The sequence below is a fragment of the Macaca fascicularis genome, chromosome 14, assembly GCF_037993035.2.
Source record: "Macaca fascicularis isolate 582-1 chromosome 14, T2T-MFA8v1.1".
Taxonomy (NCBI): Eukaryota; Metazoa; Chordata; class Mammalia; order Primates; family Cercopithecidae; genus Macaca; species Macaca fascicularis.
In genome coordinates this window covers 47,148,466-47,169,095 of record NC_088388.1, presented here as the reverse complement: position 1 = coordinate 47,169,095, position 20,630 = coordinate 47,148,466, and the positions used below count along the sequence as shown (strand labels likewise).

At 42.7% G+C, this 20,630-nt stretch overlaps 1 protein-coding gene across 14 annotated transcripts in view; it reads right to left on the bottom strand.

The window, feature by feature from the left end:
- The window catches only part of UEVLD (UEV and lactate/malate dehyrogenase domains), a 71,425-nt gene that overhangs the window by 16,145 nt on the left and 34,650 nt on the right, over positions 1 to 20,630 (bottom strand). For 11 of the 14 annotated variants that reach the window (XM_005578431.4, XM_074014073.1, XM_074014070.1 and 8 more), the window contains 2 exons: positions 14,876 to 14,978; positions 1,261 to 1,431 (listed from right to left, as the gene is read on the bottom strand). In XM_005578431.4, the coding sequence (XP_005578488.4) occupies positions 1,261 to 1,431; positions 14,876 to 14,978 (274 nt within the window). Of the gene's footprint in view, positions 1 to 1,260; positions 1,432 to 14,875; positions 14,979 to 15,527; positions 15,641 to 20,630 lie in introns of those variants that run through there. The other 3 variants (XM_074014072.1, XM_065528405.1, XM_074014076.1) reach the window with 2 other exon arrangements.

Genomic DNA, 20,630 nt, shown 5'->3' with positions numbered 1-20,630 from the left:
TGAGACGGAGTCTTGCTCTGTTGCCCAGGCTGGAGTGCAGTGGCACGATCTTGGCTCACTGCAAGCTCCGCCTCCCAGGTTCATGCCATTCTCCTGTCTCAGCCTCCCAAGTAGATGGGACTACAGGTGCCTGCCACCACGCCCGGCTAATTTTTTGTATTTTTAGTAGAGATGGGGTCTCACCATGTTAGCCAGGATGGTCTCAATCTCCTGACCTCGTGATCCACCTGCCTCGGCCTCCCAAAGTGCTGGGATTACAGGTGTGAGCCACTGCGCCCAGCCTAACTGAATTTCTATCTTTAAATTAAAATACTGATTCATATGCCACCTGGATTCAGTGTAGCATTATAAATGAAAACACAACTACTTTTTTCTTACATTCCAAAAGGATGTCAAGAATTAAAGAGATCAATGTCACTCAACAAATTACTACAAAAAAAAAAGTGAAATGCGTACAATACCCCTACATTGGGAACATTTAAAAAAAATCTGTTCACCAATTTGAGTCCAGTACAAACTAACTCTTTGAAAACATTTCTATTTTTGAGTATGACAATTCCAAAACAACCTGCAAAATACAAAATGTTAAAAACGTACTCTGGCATGCTAACATTTTTGACACTTCAGAATTAACAAAATATGCATATAAGTCATTGCATTTTTCTCTTGGGAGTTTAAACATCTTCTCACTGAGGAAGGTATGGCTTAAAACCTAGAACATAATATCATATTTCATTAAAAAATTGTATGCTGGAACCTTCTAGATCATGTTAGTCATAACAAGTAACTGGTTGCCAGAATACTACACTGTTTATTATATAGGCAATTTTGCTGAATATTCTAGCCGTCTCTTTATAATTTAAAGGTTTTGTTTGTTTTTTGGTTTTTGTTTTTTGAGGCAGAGTCTCGCTCTGTTGGCCAGCTGGGGTGCAGTGACGCCATCTCGGCCTCACTGCAACCACCACCTCCTGGGTTCAAGCAATTCTCCCGCCTCAGCCTCCCAAGTAGCTGGGATTACAGGCGCCCGCCACCATGCCTGGCTAACTTTTGTATTTTTGGTAGAGACGGGGTTTCACCATGTTGGCCAGGCTGGTCTCGAACTCCTGACCTCAGGTGATCCGCCCGCCTCAGACTCCCAAAGTGTTGGGATTACAGGTATGAGTCACTGTGCCTGGCCCTAAAGTTTTATGGTTTTTATCAATAATGGCAATTCTACTGATGCACTTGACCATCAACTTAATTTAAAATAAAGCATTTTACCTGGTTGAGATGCAATGAGCAGGACACTGTGTTGACTATAATGTCCCAGAGCTGGGACAAGGGCTCTGAACATATCCACATTGCTCTGTACCACATCAAGGTAGGACTGAGAACTACCCAAGGAGTTGACTGTGAAGATCACCACCTTGGAATGAGCAGAGGCAGACAAATCTAGTGAATGAAAAGAAACAGTCTGAGCTGAAGATACAAGATTTAATCAAGTTCTAGTTCACAATTAAAAGGTTGTTCTTTTCAACAGAGAATTTTTAGGCATGCCTCCCCATAAATCAACCCCATATCCACAAAAGCATACAAAATGCAGAGGTTTGCCTCCAAATAGAGGGTTAAGAGTAAGTGTTGGCTGGGTGTGGTGGCTCACGCCTGTAATCCCAGCACTTTGGCAGGCTGAGACTGGTGGATCACTTGAGGCCAGGAGTTTGAGACCAGCCTGGCTAACATGACGAAACCCCATCTTTACTAAAAATACAAAAATTAGCCAGGCATGGTGGTGTGTGACTGTATTGTCTCAGCTACTCAGGAGGCTGAGGCAGAGATTCGGTTGAGCCCGGGAGGCGGAGGTTCAGTGAGCTGAGATCTCGCCATTGCACTCCAGAGTCTTACGACAGAGTGAGACTCTGTCTCAATAAAAAAGAGTAAGAGTGTATCCCAATGGGGGAAGATAGCAATAGTAATAAACAAAATAAATTATGGGATCTAAAACCTACAAACAGGAACTGAGTTTTTTATATAAGTTACAATTTTAAGGGAAAATATATATTATGCTATAGGCAAAATGAACCTAAAATCAATTACACCATCGTTTCCTAAACTGTGAGTTTAGGCGCCCTAAAGCTCCTTGAAAGAAACTCGGAGGCCATTAGGGAGGAGTGGAAATAAGTAGGAAGAAGTCTGGTAAGCACAGCTCTAGGCCACTTACTTTGGCCTATCCAAGCAGAGTAGTGCTGCTTTTTAAAAATCTGTTTTACTTATCAAGGATTCTACTCTAAAGAGTGGTTTAAAAATCTCTAAATTAAATATCTTGGCGTTTCTTTTTTTTTTTTCTTTTTTTTTTTTTTTTTAATAAAGAGACAAGGTCTCACTATATTGCCCAGGCTGGACTCAAACTCCTGGGCTCAAGTAATCCTCCTGCTTCCGCCTCCTGAGAAGCTGAGACTTTACCGCACCTGCCTCATTTGTAAATATTGACTTTTCTTATACTGAAGGTACTTGGGTAACTACCACTTTCAATGGGAACTACAGGTAATCAACTGTTATGACTTAGGAAAAGCTAGTCTATGGAGTTCACTCTGACTCCAGAGCACCTTTGACCCTCCATCACATGTTATGCTGTTACAACTATATTACTCACCATTGCACAGTGTGTTTTACAGTAAGTACATGCCCAAACTGTGGCCAGATCTTACCAACATCAGAAATAAGAGAACCATAATAAAGTAATTAGAATGGCATCAGTCCAGTCAACATTTACAAATGAATATTAGCCTCTCAGGGAGACAGCAGACTCCATTGTTTATATTCTTAATTAAGCCCCTAAGGCAATCTTTCTTCTTTTTTATGAAATGGAGTTTTGCTCTTGTTGCCCCAGGCTGGAGTCCAATGGCACGATCTCGGCTCACCACAACCTCTGCCTCCCAGGTTCAAGAGATTCTCCTGCCTCAGCCTCCCAAGTAGCTGGGATTACAGGTATGTGTCACCATGCCCAGCTGATTTTGTATTTTTAGTAGAGGTGGGGTTTCTCCATGTTGGTGAGTCTGGTCTCGAACTCCTGACCTCAGGTGATCCACCCACCTCAGCCTCCCAAAGTGCTGGGATTACAGGCATGAGCCACCACACCCGGCTAAGGCCATCTTTCTGAACAAGTTTCAGAAGGAAACATTTGTGCAATGTGTCCACTGGAGATGCATTATCTAATTTTACTTCCTATTCTGATACAGTTGTAGTGATGGCAGATCTAAACACTAAGTCCTATATTTTAATTATGGTTCTTCATGAGTCCTCTTAAGTAATTCCAATGTTGTAGGGTTCACAGTGGATACCTGGTGATGAGTCAAAACCTCAAAAATTAGAAGACATTAGAGCTGGAAGGGATACACTTAACAATTCCATATGTGTCAAACAGTGTTCTAACAGTTCTCCATATATTTATTTGCTTAATCTAATCAACAATACACAATGGAGTATTTTACAGATGAGAAATCTGAGGCACAGAGAAGTTAAATAACCTGCTCAAAGTCATAGAGCTGAAGTGTAGAGCCAGAGGTTAAGCCCATGCAGTCTGACTTCAAAGTGCTACTAAACACTATGCTACATTTAGAAACTTACTACTACACCCTCATAAGGATGAGGAAATTGTTATGTGGAGAGGTTAGGTGGTCTGTCCATATTATGAAATATCAGTGGACAGTTCAATTTATAACTCTACAATCTGGCCACAGGCTATCGTGATTTCTTTTCTTTGCTCCTTTAGCTTCCTCATCTTCAAGGTTGACTTAGGAGTAAACATAGTAGTGGCTGCCTCATGTGACTGCTTTTCTTTTTTTGTTTTGTTTTGTTTTTTGTTTTATTTTTTTGAGACAGGGTCTCACTCTGTTGCCCAGGCTGGCATGTAGTGGTGTACAATCCCGGCTCACTGTAACCTCTGCCTCCCGGTTTCAAGCGATTCTCCTGCCTCAGCCTCCCTAGTAGCTGGGATCACAGGTTCCCGCCACTGCGCCCGGCTAATTTTTGTATTTTTAGTAAAGACAGAGTTCCACCATGTTGACCAGGCTGGTCTCGAACTCCTCACCTCAGGTGATCTGCCTGCCTTGGCCTCCCAAAGTGCTGGAATTGCAGGCATGAGCCACTGTACCCGGCCCCTAATATGATTTCAAAAGTACAAGAAAGGTTTCCTACTCCAAAAGATTTTCCCATCAAGCTCTCAGGCCTTTAAATCAATTCCTTTATTTTTTATTTATTTACTTTGTTTTGTTTTTGTTTTTTTGAGAGGGAGTCTCGCTCTGTCTCCCAGACTGGAGTGCAGTGGCCCGATCTTGGCTCACTGCAAGCTCCGCCTCCTGGGTTCAGGCCATTCTGCCTCAGTCTCCTGAGTAGCTGGGACTACAAGTGCCCACCACCACACAGGGCTAAATTTATGTTTTTATTTTTAGTAGAGACGGGGTTTCATCGTGTTAGCCAGGATGGTCTCGATCTCCTGACCTCATGATCCACCCGCCTTGGCCTCCCAAAGTGCTGGGATTACAGGTGTGAGCCACCACGCCTGGCCTTAATTTTTTTTTTTTTGAGATGGAGTTTCACTCTTGTCACCCAGGCTGGAGTACAATGGTGCCATCTTGGCTCACTGCAACCTCTGCCCAGGTTCAAGTGATTCTCCTGCCTCAGCCTCCCGAGTAGCTGGGATTACAGGTGTCCATCACCATGCCCAGCTAATTTTTGGATTTTTAGTAGAGACAGGGTCTCACCATGTTGGCCAGGCTGGTCTCGAACTCCTGACCTCAGGTGATCCAACTGCCTCGGCCTCCCAAAGTCCTGGAATTACAGGCGTGAGCCACTGTGCCCGGCCTCCTTTGAGTTTAAAAGCCAGTATTTCTTTCAAAGTTTTCTTTTAGACATGGGGTCTTGCTATGTTGCCCAGGCTGGACCCTGGGCTCAAATAATCCTTCAGCCTCAGCCTGCCAAGTAGGAGGTACTATATAGGTGTATGCCACAGCACCCAGCTCAGTATTTCTTTAAATTCTCCTACATAAACCTGTGATGCAGGCTGAATTGGTCTATATTCATTCCCTAGAAAATTTACCTAATTTTCCTGATACTGGCTTTTGCTCAAATTCTCACTGCACTTACCACATGTTTGACAAACATCTGCTTAACTGTCTACATCAAACATATTATGAGCTCTAGGGGAGCAGGGGTTATTTGTTTCTTACTCATCTTTCCACCTCCAAGATCTAGTCGCATAGCAATTAGAACATTTCCCCCAACTTTCTGCCAGTCCAAATCTCCCCAATCCCAAAAGAACCAGCAACTATCTCAATCCTAATCAGCTGAGAGCAATCTCTGTCTCTACCCAACTTCGAGTCCTCCCTGTCTGGACCACTCTCTTGGCATTAATCACATAGTGTCTCCTCACTCTCTTGTCATGAATGACTGTTTACATATTGCATGTGTTTTTTTAATCTGAACTTTAAGCTGCTTCTGACCAAGTAGAGTCTTCCATTTCTATCAATCCCTTGCAGCAGTTCTTAAATGCTAGGCTAGGTGCCTAAGCATAACCTGGGAAGCTTAATAAAAATGCAGATTAGCCCATGTTCTGAAGATTTTACTTAAATATATAAGGGGAAATAGCTTCCAGGAATGCAAACCCCCAGATGATTCTGATGCACAGCCAGGTTTGGTTAGCATTGCTCCACAGACAACTAAGTTCCTTGTACCTAGCACTCAAAATCTTTGTCTGACTCTTCAAGTCTTCCCTTACAAGTTGATGATTTAATAAGGGAAGAAGATTATAAAGAGAATTAGAAAGAACTTTAAGCATGATTATACAAAGCTATAAATTACAAGGTTAAGGATCAGGATAGGACAGGCGCGGTGGCTCATGCCTGTAATCCCAGCACTTTGGGAGGCCGAGGTGGGTGGATCATGAGGTCAGGAGTTCCTGGCCAACATGGTGAAACCCCGTCTCTACTAAAAATACAAAAAAATTAGCAGGGTATGGTGGCACACGCCTGTAATCTCAGTTACTCAGGAGGCTGAAGCTAGAGAATTGCTTGAACCTGGGAGGCGGAGGTTGTAGTAAGCTGAGATGGCGCCACTGCACCCCAGCCTGGGTGACCAAGTGAGACTCCGTCACAAAAAAAAAAAAAAAAAAAAAAGCATCAGGATAAAAATTCATTTGACAATAATGAATTCAACAAACCCCTACTAAGGTCCTGTTATGTCCCAGGTAATATGTTAGGCCCTAAGAAAACAAAAGTGAACATGATATTGTCCCTACTCTATATATCACACAACGTAGTACAAGGGTTAGTAAGGAGAGCTTCAAAATGAGACTGCCTGGTTCAAATATGAGCTGTCTCACTTAGACTTAGCATAATGGTAAAGTTTCTTCCCATGCCAAGAACTCGGTCAGCATCTGTGTTATAAGGACACAAGCCTCTCACCTCTTTCCCATTTCTATAGGTAGCCCAGAAAAAACTATATCCTTCCTGCTAAGCCAAGGTCTACAACCTAAACCAAAGGCTGGTCACAGTTATACTAAGGGATGATCAAATCAAGTATGTCAAAACACCCAGTAAATAATATTTCATGCTTTAATATACTACTGTTCTCAGATGAGGTTAACGTTATGATGAATGAAATATGAACTCATTTTAAAACAGTGCTGATTATTTAAAATACTGAAAGACCAGGTAACTCTGTATCAAATAATGATGTGTAAATACTTGGAGAGCTATTGAAATATTCTAGCTACTCTATCAGTCTGAATATACTGAAGACACTACACATATTTTCATTTATCTGGTATATCATTAAACCATTCTCACAGTACTAAAAATTATTGAACATACTCTTTTCAAATTATTTTTTAATATGACCCAAAATTTTAGAAATTTGTGTTCTCTCATACTAATGATAATGACCATTAGTCTAGAAAACTGTGCTAAGATGATAGCTATTAAAAATCTTCCTGAAGGCTGGGTGTGGTGGCTCACGCCTATAATCCCAGCATTTTGGGAGGCCAAGGTAGGTCGATCACTTGAGGCCAGGAGTTTGAAACCAGCCTGGACAACATGGTGAAACCCCATCTCTACTAAAAATACAAAAATTAGCCAGGCGTGGTGGTGTGCACCTGTAATCCCAGCTACTCAGGAGGCCGAGGCAGGAGAATCACTTGAACCCAGGAGGCGGAGGTGGCAGTGAACTGAGATTGCACCACTGCACTCCAGCCTGAGCAACAGAGCAAGACTGTCTCAAAAAATAAAAATAAAAATAAAAAAATTAGGCCGGGTGTGGTGGCTCACGCCTGTAATCACAGCACTTTGGGAGGCTGAGGTGGGCGGATCACCTGAGGTCGGGAGTTCAAGACTAGCCTGACCCACATGGTGAAACCCCGTCTCTACTAAAAATGCAAAATTAGCCAGGCATGGTGGTGCATGCCTGTAATCCCAGCTACTCGGGAGGCTGAGGCAGCAGAATCGCTTGAACCTGGGAGGCGGAGGTTGCAGTGAGCTGAGATCACGCCATTGCACTCTAGTCTGGTGACAGAGTGAGACTCTGTCTCAGAAAAAGAAAAAAAAGGTTGGTCAGGCATGGTGGGGCATACGTATAGTCCCAGCTACTCAGGAGGCTGAAGCAGGAAAATCCCTTGAACCCGGGAGGTGGAGGTTGCAGCGAGCTATCATCTTGCCACTACATTCCAGCTTGGACAACAGAGTGAGCCTCCATCTCAAAAAAAAAAAAAAAAAAAAATCCTATGTTCTTTTGGAGGGGAAAATCCCAATGAATGAATTCATAGTAACTTTGGGCATTATGTTTCAGTCAATGAATAGACTGAAATGGTGAAATGTGTAGATTTTTAAAGTGTTAAACAGGGATACTCATATTTAAACAATGTAGGAAATCACTGCTCAGTTCAGGCGCATGGTTTAATCATTACTGCTGCAGTGAGCTGGGTTTTGGAGTTCTATAAAGAATGCTGAGGCCGGGCGCAGTGGCTCACGGCTGTAATCCCAACACTTTGGGAGGCTGAGGCGGGCGCATCATCTGAGGTCAGCAGTGAGCCAAGATTGCGCCAGTGCACTCCGCCTGGGTGACAGAGCAAGACTCTGTCTCAAAAAAAAAAAAAAAAAAAAAAAAAAAGAATGCTGAGACTATCAAAGATTTACTATATGTAGTAAACTAAGGCCATGAACTTGATATGTTATGCCTATCTTTAGAAAGGGTTGTCTACAAAATAAATGGTAGGTCTATTGATAAAATTTCACAGTAAGAGAAAAAAAATGATACAATACAAATTGCAGACATCAACACTAGGAGCATAAAGAATAATGAGTGATCTGGCAAAAGGGTTACTCTTGAAGGTTTCCTAGGGAGAAGGTGACTCAGGCTATAAGGAACTAAGAAGAGCAGTAAGACAGGCAAGTTGAGGCTAATGAGAGACTTATTTACCTGGATTAAGCGGAAGGGAGGAAAGCTGATGATGAAATCAATGATTCTCAAATTCAACACAGTGAACTTCAAACTTCTTCTTAAGAGGCAGGATCTCACTATGCTGCCTAGGCTGGTTTTGAACTAATGGGCTTAAATGATCCTCCAGCCCCAGCCTCTGGAGTAGCTGAGAGTAGAGGCACACATCACAGTGCCCAGCTCATGAATTGTGTTACGAGAGATGTTTTATATCATAACCCGATACACAAGATATGTGTAGGGACATATGTAAACGCCACAAAAACACTGCAAAAAACACCTTTACCATACATGCTGACATTTTTTCTATCAGTTCATTTTTTATAAAATGCTGCTCATAATCCATCCACTATCCTAATTTCACAATCTACTATTGTATCACTACTCACAATTTGAAAAATATTGCTTTTAATGAATATAAAAACTACTTGAGAAACCTGTCTAACATGTAGATTCCCAGGTTTGACCTCTAGAAATTCAAGATCTGTAGGCTTGGGGAAGAAGCTAGAGATCTATAATTTTAACAAGCACCTCAGGTGATTCTGATACAAGTGATCAAGCCAATGGCACGGTGGCTCATACCTGTAATCCCAGCACTTTGGGAGGCCTGAGGCAGGTGGATCACCTGAGGTCAGGAGTTCGAGACAACATGGCGAAATCCCATCTCTACTGAAATACAAAAATTAGCTGGGTGTGGTGGTGCACACCTGTAATCCAAGCTACTTGGGAAGCTGAAGCAGGAGAATCACTTGAACCCAGGAGGTGGAGGTTGCAGTGAGTTGAGATTGCGCCATTGCACTCCAGCCTGGGTGACAAGAGTGAAACTCCGTCTCAAGAAAAAAAAAAAAAAAATTAGCTGGGTGTGGTGGCACACACCTGTAATCCCAGGTACTCAGGAGGCTGGGGCACAAGGATCGCTTGAACCTGGGAGGCAGAGGTTGCAGTGAACCGAGATCATGCCACTGCACTCCAGCCTGGTTGACAGAGTGATTGTCTCAAAAAAAAAAAAAAAAAAAAAAAAGTGATCAACCCAAAAACTGTGTCTTAAGAACCACTGTCTATTGAACTAATTTTATTTTGCTCCATTATATCAACAATGACTTAGTTTTTCTTTACAATTATTTTTCTCTATACACACACACACCTACCTGCACACACAAACATTTACACTTGTATATGCACAGGCTATTTCTAGAATGAATCATAAGAAATTGGTAACAGATGTATGTTTGAAACTCCAACTCAGTCTATACTGTGTGACCTAACTCAAAATCTGAGTCTTAACTTGCTTCATCTATAAACTGGAGTAAGAGAAGTAACAGAGTATGAATACATGTATTCTCTTAAAAAATGGTTGCTATGGCCAGGCAGTGGCTCACGCCTGTAATCCCAGCACTTTGGGAGGCCAAGGCGGGCAGATAATTTGAGGTCAGGTATTCAAGACCAGCCTGGCCAATATGGTGAAACCCCATCTCTACTAAAAATACAAAAATTAGTTGGGTGTGGTGGTGCATGCCTGTAATCCCAGCTATTCGTAGGCTGGGGCAAGAGAATCACTTGAACCCAGGAGGTGGAGGTTGCAGAGAGCCAAGATTGCACCACTGCACTCCAGCCTGAACGAGTGAGACTCGGTCTCAAAAAAAAAAAAAAATTAGGCTGGGCACAGTGGCTCACACCTGTAATCCCAGCACTTTGGGAGGCCAAGGCGGGCGGATCACGAGGTCAGCAGATCGAGACCATCCTGGCTAACATGGTGAAACCCCGCCTCTACTAAAAATACAAAAATTCAGCCAGGCATGGTGGCACATGCCTGTAGTCCCAGCTACTCGGGAGGCTGAGGCAGGAGAATCGCCTGAACCCAGAAGACAGAGGTTGCAGTGAGCTGAGAAAGCGCCATTGCACTCCAGCCTGGGTGACAGAGCGAGGCTTCGTCTCAAAAAAAAAAAAAAAAAAAAAAAAAAAATTAGCCAGGCATGGTGGAGTGCTCCTGTAATCATAGTTACTTGGGAAGCTGAGGCAGGAGAATAGCCTGAACCCAGGAAGCGGAGGTTGCAGTGGGCCGAGATTGTGCCACTGCACTCCAGGCTGTGCATCAGAGCAAGACTCTGCCTCAAAAAAAAGAAAAAAAAAGAAAATACAGTCATTCATATGATGGAATATTATGTATGAACCTTTTCAAAGAAATAGAGTTACTTAGAGCTATATTATATGTACTGTTAATAAAGATCTTCAAAAATGTAGAATTAATTCCTTAATAACTTAAAGATCAAATTACCATATAATCCAGCAATTTTATTTTGGATATATATCCAAAAGAACCAAAAAGAGGCATTAAAAAAACTGGTACATGAATGTTCACAGTAGCACCAGTTACAATAGTAAAAAAGTGCAACCTGATATCCATTAACCGATAAATGGTTAAATAAAATGTGGTATATCCATACCAAGAAACATTAGCCACAAAAATGAATGATGCACCGACACATGCCACAATATGTATGTACCTTGAAAACATTATGCGAAGTGACACAAAAGTCACATACCATCTGATTCCATTTATATAAAATAGCTAGTAGAGGAAAATCCATAGAACAGACAGATTAGAAGTTGCCAGAACCTGGGAGAAAGGAAAATGGAGAGTAATTGCTCAATGTGACAGAGCTTCTTTTTGGGGTGGTGAAAATACTGGAAATTAGCAGTGATAGTTGCACAACATTGTGAATAAGTACCTAAAGTCACCAATGGTAAATTTTATGTTATATGTATTTGAGCACAATAAAAAGATAAAAAGATTTAAACATATATACTGTTATATGTAAAAAACAAGTGCAAAATCAATTCCCTCAGTCTGACTCCTGAAGCAACTACTCTCTATAGTTTCTTTTTTTTTTTTTTTTTTGAGACGGAGTTTCACTCTTGTTGCCCAGGCTGGAGTGCAGTGGCACAATCTCAGCTCACTGCAACCTCTGCTTACCGGGTTCAAGTGATCTTCCTGCCTCAGCCTCCTGAGTAGCTGGGATTACAAGTACCCACCAACACGCCTGGCTAATTTTCTGTAGTTTTAGTAGAGATGGGGTTCCACCATGTTGGCCAGGCTGGTCCTGAACTCCTGACCTCAGGTGATCCACTCGCCTCAGCCTCTCAAAGTGCTGGGATTACAGGCATGGGCCACCGCGCCCAACGTCTTAACAGTTTCTTAGTATTTCTCTAGATTGTCTGTATATACACAAGCATAACTGTATATGTATGTATGTATGTATCTGTATGTAAATTTTCATGCTCATATGTATATATGTATATCCCTCCCCAAAATGTTATAGTAGTTATTTAAAAAGACATCAGATGATCAGTCAGCTGCAATCATCTATGTGTGTTACGATGGGGCATTACTAAAATTTCCAAATGAACTTTAATTCCCCAAATTATTAATGTACTTCTCCATATCACAGAATATATTCATGAGAAGTCAGTTAACATTACATTTAAAATTACTTCATCTAAGGATGGGCACAGTGGCTCATGCCTGTAATCCCAGCATTTTGGGAGGCCGAGGAGGGAGGATGGCTTGAACCCAGGAGTTCAAGACCAGCCTTGGCAACAAAGGGGGACCCTGCCTCTACAAAAAATTAACAAATTAGGGCCAGGCGCAGTGGCTCACACCTGTAATCCCAGCACTTTGGGAGGCTGAGTGGAGAGATCACGAGGTCAGCAGATCGAGACCATCCTGGCTAAAACGGTGAAACCCTGTCTCTACTGAAAACACAAAAAATTAGCCGGGCGTGGTGGCGGGCACCTGTAGTCCCAGATACTCGGGAGGCTGAGGCAGGAGAATAACTTGAAGCCAGGAGGCAGAGGTTGCAGTGAGCCGAGATTATGCCACTGCACTCCAGCCTGGGCAAAAGTGCAAAACTCTGTCTCAAAAAAAAAAAAAAAAAAAAAATTTGGTGTGGCACATGCCTGTGGTCCCAGCTACTTGGGAGGCTGAGATGGGAGAATCACTTGAGCCTGGTAGGTCAAGGCTCCGGTGAGCCATGATTCTGCCACTGCCCTCCATCCTGGGCAACAGAGTGAGACACTGTCTAAAAATAAATAAATAAATAAAATTACTTCATCTAATAGTAATTAAATTAAATGCTATCAGAAATATACAACCAAGCTGGGTATGGTGACATGCACCTGTAGTCCCAGATACTTTTGAGGCTGAGGTAGGAGTACTGCTTAAGGCTAGGAGTTTAACACCGCCCAGGGCAAGAGAGCAAGACCCTGTCTCTGCAAAAATGAAAATAAATTAGCCAGGCATGGTGGCACATGCCTGTAGTCCAAGCTACTTAGGAGGCTGAGGTGGGAGGATCACTTGAACCCAGGAGTTTGAGGTTATAATGAGCTATGATGGCACCCCTGCACTCCAGCTTGGACCACAGAGCAAGACCTTGTCTCTTTAAAAAAAAAAAAAAAGTACAACCACAATTAATAAGGGGAACAAGAATGAAAGTTACCCCAAGATGATATACACTCATTCAACATTCAACAGATAACTACTGACTCCTTACTTGGTGGCAAGCACCATATACTACACATCTATTCCAAGGATTCTAGTCTTTCAATTATCTGAAGTAATAACTATTGATGGTTAATGAGATACACAGGAAGGAACAATTTCTTCAGGTCCTACGTGGTCTCACAACCTCTAGAGTCCATATACTAAAGAGTCTCCTAAAGTGATTTAGAAAAGTTAGGAAGTCCCTTAAGAACTTTAGTACCTGAAAATCACAGGTACAAGAGAATATCCAGTTCCCCAAAGAACTTCTACATGAGACCTATAAAAAAGATCCTTAAAGCAACTATGGTACTCTTTCCCGAGAAGGAAAATGAACTCATTGTATCCTATAGGCAGCCAAAGGCTTACTAAAACTTTTACATCTAACTTTTACAACTGATAGGTATAATTTCAACTTTTCTGACTACATTCCTTAGTTTATTAAGGCTTGTGATACTGTATGTCTTTATATATTATTTGGAAAATATTGTCAAGGAATAAAGGGGACCTAAGGAAAGGCAAAGGGAAGCCAAATAACTATAGCATGTTATAATCTGACCTTACCCATAACTAGGTAGAAAGGCTTTGGGAAATGTTTATTCTAGTTCAGTGGCCTTTTTTCTTTTTTTTTGGATCATGCATCCTTGGTAAAATATTTTCAACCCCACATCCCCAAATATGGTATTTACCTACATAAATATGTCTATACTAATATGTTATGTACATTGTAAAATACATGCAAATTTTTAAATTAAAAAATGAGATAGGGCAGGGTGCAGTGGCTCATGACTGTAATCCTAGTACTCTGGGAGGCTGAGGCGGGCAGATCACTTGAGTCCAGGAGTTCAAAACCAGTCTGGGCAATAAGGCAAATCCCGTTTCTACTACAAATACAAAAATTAGCCAGGCATGGTGGTGCATGCCTGTAGTTCCAGCTATTTGGGAGGCAGAGGTGAAAGGATAGCTTGAGCTGGGGAAGTGGAGGTTCCAGTGAGCTGAATCATGCCACTGCACTCACACCTGGGTGACAGAGTGAAACCCCGACTCAAAAAAAAAAAAAAGAGAGATAGAAAATTTAGTATTTCAAATGTTATTGATGTAGAAAATCTTTTTATTATTAAAATTTATTTTAACAATGTATTTTTAGTGCAATGAATGTAAACTGAAATTTTTTCTTTCTTTTTTTTTCTTTTCTTTCCTTTTTTTTTTTTTTTTTCAGAGACAGGGTCTCGATATGTTGCCCAGGCTGGAGTATGGTGGCTATTCACAATCACAATCCTAGTGCACTGCAGCCTTGAACACCTGGGCTGAAGTAATCCTTCTGCCTCAGCCTCCCACATAGCTGGGACTACAGTCATGAGCCACCACACCCAGCTAAAATTTTTTTTCTTATTCTTGGTTTAGCACTTTGCTATATACCAAGAGGTAGGTATTATTTCTACTTTATAGATGAGAAAACTGAAGTTTGCGAGATTATATAATCTGACAAATGTCAGCACTATCATTGCAGAGCAGGGATGGAAACTTCTATCTGTGGAACTCTAAAGCCAATGCTCTTAACCAATACATTCTAAAAAAAAGAGGCAATCAGAGAGAAATTTATTTTGAGGTATAAGTCAAAAACAAAGAATAACTCCTTCTGACCAATCTGAATAAATCTGAATTATTTGCTCATTTGATTCCTATTAGTATAATCAGTTAAAATCCCTGAATGACTTTGGGTAAGTAATTTAACTTATTTCAATCTTAGTTTCCCAATATGTAAAATGAGAGACTTGGACAAGGTGATCTTTAAGGTGCTTTTCAGCATTAACATTCTAGGAGTCAAAAATGAAGAGCTAATAAGGCAAACATCTTTAAGCAGAATAAACAGACCTTTGCTGATCTCCACATTAGGAAGGCTGAAGATTTCAAGGTCCATCGTGGCTCCTTTAGTCCCTTCTGAGAGGTCTAAAAGGACCAGCCTGTCTGCAATGCCCTGTACAGTAAGAGAAAGAACATTACACTGAACATGGCCAGAGACTCAATTTAAATTCATTCAACAATGAGGACCAAAGGACAATAAACAGGCCTCCTACACTGTCTTTTAGTGTTAAGAAGAATAAGTAACACAGTAGCAGTAAAAGTGACATGCAAGCAAGAAATTATTAACTGTGGCCAGGCTTGATGGCCTGTAATCCCAGCACTTTGGGAGGCCAAGGCGGGTGGATCACCTGAGGTCAGGAGTTCAAGACCAGCCTGGCCAACATGGCGAAACCCTGTCTCTACTAAAAATACAAAAACCAGCCGGGCATGGTGGCACATGCTTATAATCCCAGCTACTCAGGAGGCTGAGGCAGGAGAACTGCTTGAACCCAGGACGAAGAGATTGCAGTGAGCCAAGATCGTGTCACTGCACTCCAGCCTGGGCAACAGAGCGAGACTCTATCTCAAAAAAAAAAAAAAAAAAAAAAAAAAAGAAATTACGAACTTCAATAAGTAATCCTGTAGGCTTGACTACTAAAAGTTCTAACAGGGCTTAACTCACCAGTCACAGATTGCAGGTTTCTTTTGAGACGGAGTTTCACTCGTCGCCCAGGCTGGAGTGCAATGGTATGATCTCGGCTCACTGCAATCTCTGCCTCCTAGGTTCAAGTGATTTTCCTGCCTCAGCCTCCCAAGTAGATGGGATTACAGGCATGTACCACCATGCCCAGCTAATTTTGTATTTTTAGTAGAAACGGGGTATCACCATATTGACCAGGCTGGTCATGAACTCCTGACCTCAGGTGATGCCCTTGCCTTGGTCTCCCAAAGTGCTGGAAGTACAGGTGTGAGCCACTGCGCCCGACTCTGCAGGTTTTCTTTTTTCTTTTTTTTTTTTTTTGAGGAGGAGTCTTGCTCTGTCACCCAGGCTGGAGTGCAGTAGCACGAGCTCAGCACTGTAACCTCCACCTCCCAGGTTCAAGCAATTCTTCTGCCTCAGCCACCTGAGTAGCTGGGATTACAGGCACGTGCCATCACACCTGGCTAATTTTTTACATTTTTGGTAGAGATGGGGTTTCACCATGTTGGCTAGGCTGGTTTTGAACTCCTGACCTCAAGTGATCTGCCTGCCTCGTCCTCTCAAAGTGCTGGGATTACAGGCATGAGCCACTATGCCTGGCCCCTGCAGGTTTCTTTTAATGGGATGAGTTAATAAAGATGACTTGGTGCACTCAATACTTCTGCTATTGCTCTTAATTTATGTTTTCATTTTGATGTTATTTTCATTCCGAAAGAGCTTTTGGGTTTATTTGGGTGTCTTATTTATAGCAGAAAAGTTAAAAAATAATGCCAGCTTTTTCTTTTTTTTTTTTTGAGACGGAGTCTCACTCTGTCGCCCAGGCTCAAGTACAGTGGTGCGATCTTGGCTTACTGCAAGCTCTGCCTCGTGGGTTCACGCCATTCTCCTGCCTCAGCCTCCAGAGTAGCTGGGATTACAGGTGCTCGGCACCATGCCCAGCTAAATTTTTTTTGTATTTTTAGTAGAGATGGGGTTTCACCATGTTAGTCAGGATGGTCTCGATCTCCTGACCTCGTGATCTGCCCGCCTTGGCCTCCCAAAGTGCTGGCATTACAGGCGTGAGCCACCGTGCCTGGCCAGCTTTTTCTTAAAAAAAAAAAAAGTATAATAGCTATAAAATCTAAAATCAAATCCTATTATCATGCAGTACTCTCCCCAGAGATCTCATGGAAAATACTCCACATGTCTCTAAATAGGATGGCACAGTGGGCAGACTGTAAATAACAGCATAGAAATTCCTAAAAATCAGTTTACCTTTATGGAAGGTCTTTCTCCAAAGTACTAGGAGACTTGAGGATATCTCCTATTTTAGGATTCATGGGCAAAAGTACCCAAAGATCTACCAGACTATCAGGCAGAAAGTATGATGGTTAAGAAAACAACCCTGGCTGGGCATGGTGGTTCACACCTGTAATCCCAGCACTTTGGAAGGACAGATGGGCATAGGTTTGAGCCCAGGAGTTTCAGACCAGCCTGGGCAGCATGGCAAAACCCCATCTCCACACACACAAACACACACACACAAACACACACACACAAAGAAAGAAAATAACCCTGCTACACTATGGATTAGCTATGCGACACCAGGACAGTCACTGAATTCGGCCTTACTTTATGTGGTTATAAGGATTAATTATGTGACACAGGGCTTACATATAGTAATCCCCTCTAAAACATAGGTATTAATTTTATGCTAACTATACCCATAAGGAAAATGCAAAGAAAACTATGAGTTACTATTTTCATTTATAAGGCACAAAAAAATCCAAAAGTTTAGCAGAAGTTGTGGGAAAATAAGTATTCTTACATATTATGGGTATGGCAATAAACTGGTATAATTAATAAAAGATAATTGACAATTTTCTATCAAAAATTTAAAACGTTAACTCCTTTAATCCATCGATTCATTTATAGAAATCATCCTACAAATTTATCAGTACATGCGTAAAAGAATACAATATTAAGGATATTCACAAGACTAGGAACAACAAAATGTTCATCAGTAACAACAATGAGACAATATAATACAGTGGTTTATAGCAGAGATTGAAAAAGCTTTAATATATCACCATGTAATCAGTCAGTGAAGCATATATTATCACCAGGGATTTTATTAAAATGCAGATTTTGGCCAGGCATGGTGGCTTAGCCCTGGAATCTGAGCACTTTGGGAAGCCAAGGCAGGTGGATTGCCTGAGCTCAGGAGTTCGAGAGCCCCCTAGCCAACATGGTGAAACCCTGTCTCTAATACAAAAATTAGCCGGGCGTGGTGGCACGTGCTTGTAGTCCCAACTACTCAGGAGGCTGAGGCAGGAGAATCTCTTGAACCCGGGAGGTGGAGGTTACAGTGAGTGGAGATCATGCCACTGCACTCCAGCCTGGGACAGAGTGGGACTCCATCTCAATTAAAAAAAAAAAAAAAATGCAGATTTTGTTTCAGTAGGTCTGGGAAGGGGCCTGGATTATGCATTGCTAGCAAGAACTCAGGTGGTACCAATGCTGCTAGTTTGAAAGCCACACTTTGAGTAGTAAGGCTCTATAATACAGGCTCTGATAAACAGATTACTTTGTCTTTAAGTTCTTGCTTCATCATTTATTTATTTATTTATTTATTTATTTATTTATTTATTTTTTGAGACGGAGTCTCGCTCTGTAGCCCAGGCTGGAGTGCAGCGGCCGGATCTCAGCTCACTGCAAGCTCCGCCTCCCGGGTTCACGCCATTCTCCGGCCTCAGCCTCCCGAGTAGCTGGGACTACAGGCGCTGCCACCTCGCCCGGCTATTTTTTGTATTTCTTAGTAGAGACGGGGTTTCACCGTGTTAGCCAGGATGGTCTCGATCTCCTGACCTCGTGATCCGCCCATCTCGGCCTCCCAAAGTGCTGGGATTACAGGCTTGAGCCACCGCGCCCGGCCAGCTTCATCATTTATTAACAGTGTGATTTGGAGCAACTTGGGTAACCTCCCTATGCCTTTGTTTCTTCATTTGTAAAACGGCAGTAATAACAGTACCTAAACAAAGGGTTGTTATAAAAATGAGTCAAGTGGGCCAGGTATGGTGGCTCATGCCTGTAATCCCAGCACTTTGGGAGGCCGAGGTGAGTCTGGATCACCTGAGGTCAGGAGTTCCAGACCAGCCTAGCCAACACAGTGAAATCCCATCTCTACTAAAAGTACAAAAGTTAACCGGGCATGGTGGCACATACCTGTAATCCCAGCTACTTGGGAGGCTGAGGTGGGAGAATCGCTTGAACCCAGGAGGCAGAGGTTGTGGTGAGTCAAGATCACACCACTAGCCGGGCACAGTGGCTCACGCTTGTAATCCCAGCACTTTGGGAGGCTGAGGCAGGTAGATTCCCTGAGGTCAGGAGCTCAAGACCAGCCTGGCCAACATGGTGAAACCCCGTCTCTACTAAAAATACAAAAATTAGCCAGGTGTGGTAATGGGCGCCTGTAATCCCAGGGTAAGGCAAGAGAATCACTCGAACCCAGGAGGCTGAGGTTGCAGTGAGCTGAGATCGTGCCACTGCAATCCAGCGTAGGCAACAGGGAGAGACTTCGTCTCAAAAAAAAAAAAAAAAAAAAAAAAAGATTGCACCACTGCACTCCAGCCTGGGTAACAGAGCGAAACTCCATCTCAAGAAAAAAAACAAAAAGAGTCAAATGTTTAGACAAGTGTCTGTTACCTAATAAGCATTCTGTAAAGGTTAGTTACTGCTGCTACCACCACTTTTGTTGCCACTATTATGAGTGCTATCACTGTTGCAGTCATAATAGTGGCTTATGCATATTGTACTTTGTATCAAAATATTGATGTTTAAAAAGAAAAACAGAATTTTTTTTTTGATACAGGGTCTCACTGTATTGCCCAGGCCAGAGTGCAGCAGCACAATCACAGTTCACTGCAGCCTCAACCTCCCAGGCTCGAGTAATCCTCAGCCACCCAAGTTGCTGGGACTACCAGTGTGCACCACCACACCTGGCTAATTTTTAATTTTTGTAGGCCGGGTGCAGTGGCTCACACCTGTAATCCCAGCACTTTGGGAGGCTGAGGCAGGCAGATCACCTGAGGTCAAGAGTTCAAGACCAGCCTGCCCAACATAGCGAAACCCCCTCTCTACTAAAAATGCAAAAATTAGCTGGGTATAGTGGCACGTGCCTGTAATCCCAGTTACTCAGGAGGCTGAGGTAGAAGCATCGCTTGAACCCGGGATATGGAGGTTGCAGTGAGCTGAGATCATGCTACTGCACTCCAGCCTGGAAGACAGAGTGAGACTCCATCTCCAAAAAAAAAAAAAAAAAATTTATAGAAATGGGGATCTCGCTATGTTGCCCAGGCTGGTCTCAAACTCCTGGGCTCAAGTGATTCTCCTGCTATGGCCTCCCAAAGTGCTGGGAGTATAGGTGTAAGCCACCAGGCCCAGCCCAAAAATGGCAAATTTTCCACCCAGACAATTCACAGACAAATAATGACAGTGAGATTCTTCTAACAGTTTAAAAACATGGCCAGAAGCAATGACTCAGGCCTGTAATCCCAGCACTTTGGGAGGCCAAGGCAGGAAGATAGTCTAAACCAGGGGTTCAAGACCAATCTAGACAACACAGGGAGACCTATCTCTACAAAAAAATTAAAAATTGGCCGGGCGCGGTGGCTCAAGCTTGTAATCCCAGCACTTTGGGAGGCCGAGACGGGCGGATCACGAGGTCACGAGATCGAGACCATCCTGGCTAACACTGTGAAACCCCGTCTCTACTAAAAAATACAAAAAACTAGCCGGGCGTGGTGGCGGGCGCCTGTAGTCCCAGCCACTTGGGAGGCTGAGGCAGGAGAATGGCGTAAACCCGGGAGGCGGAGCTTGCAGTGAGCCGAGATCCAGCCACTGCACTCCAGCCTGGGCGACTGAGCAAGACTCCATCTCAAAAAAAAAAAAAAAAAAAATTAAAAATTACCTAGGTGTAGTGGCACACCCCTGTGGTCCCAGCTACTCAGGAAGCTGAGGTGGAAGATCTCTTAAGCCCAGGAGATAGAGACTACAGTGAGCCATGATCACACCAGTGCACTCCAACCTGGGCAACAGAGAGAAACC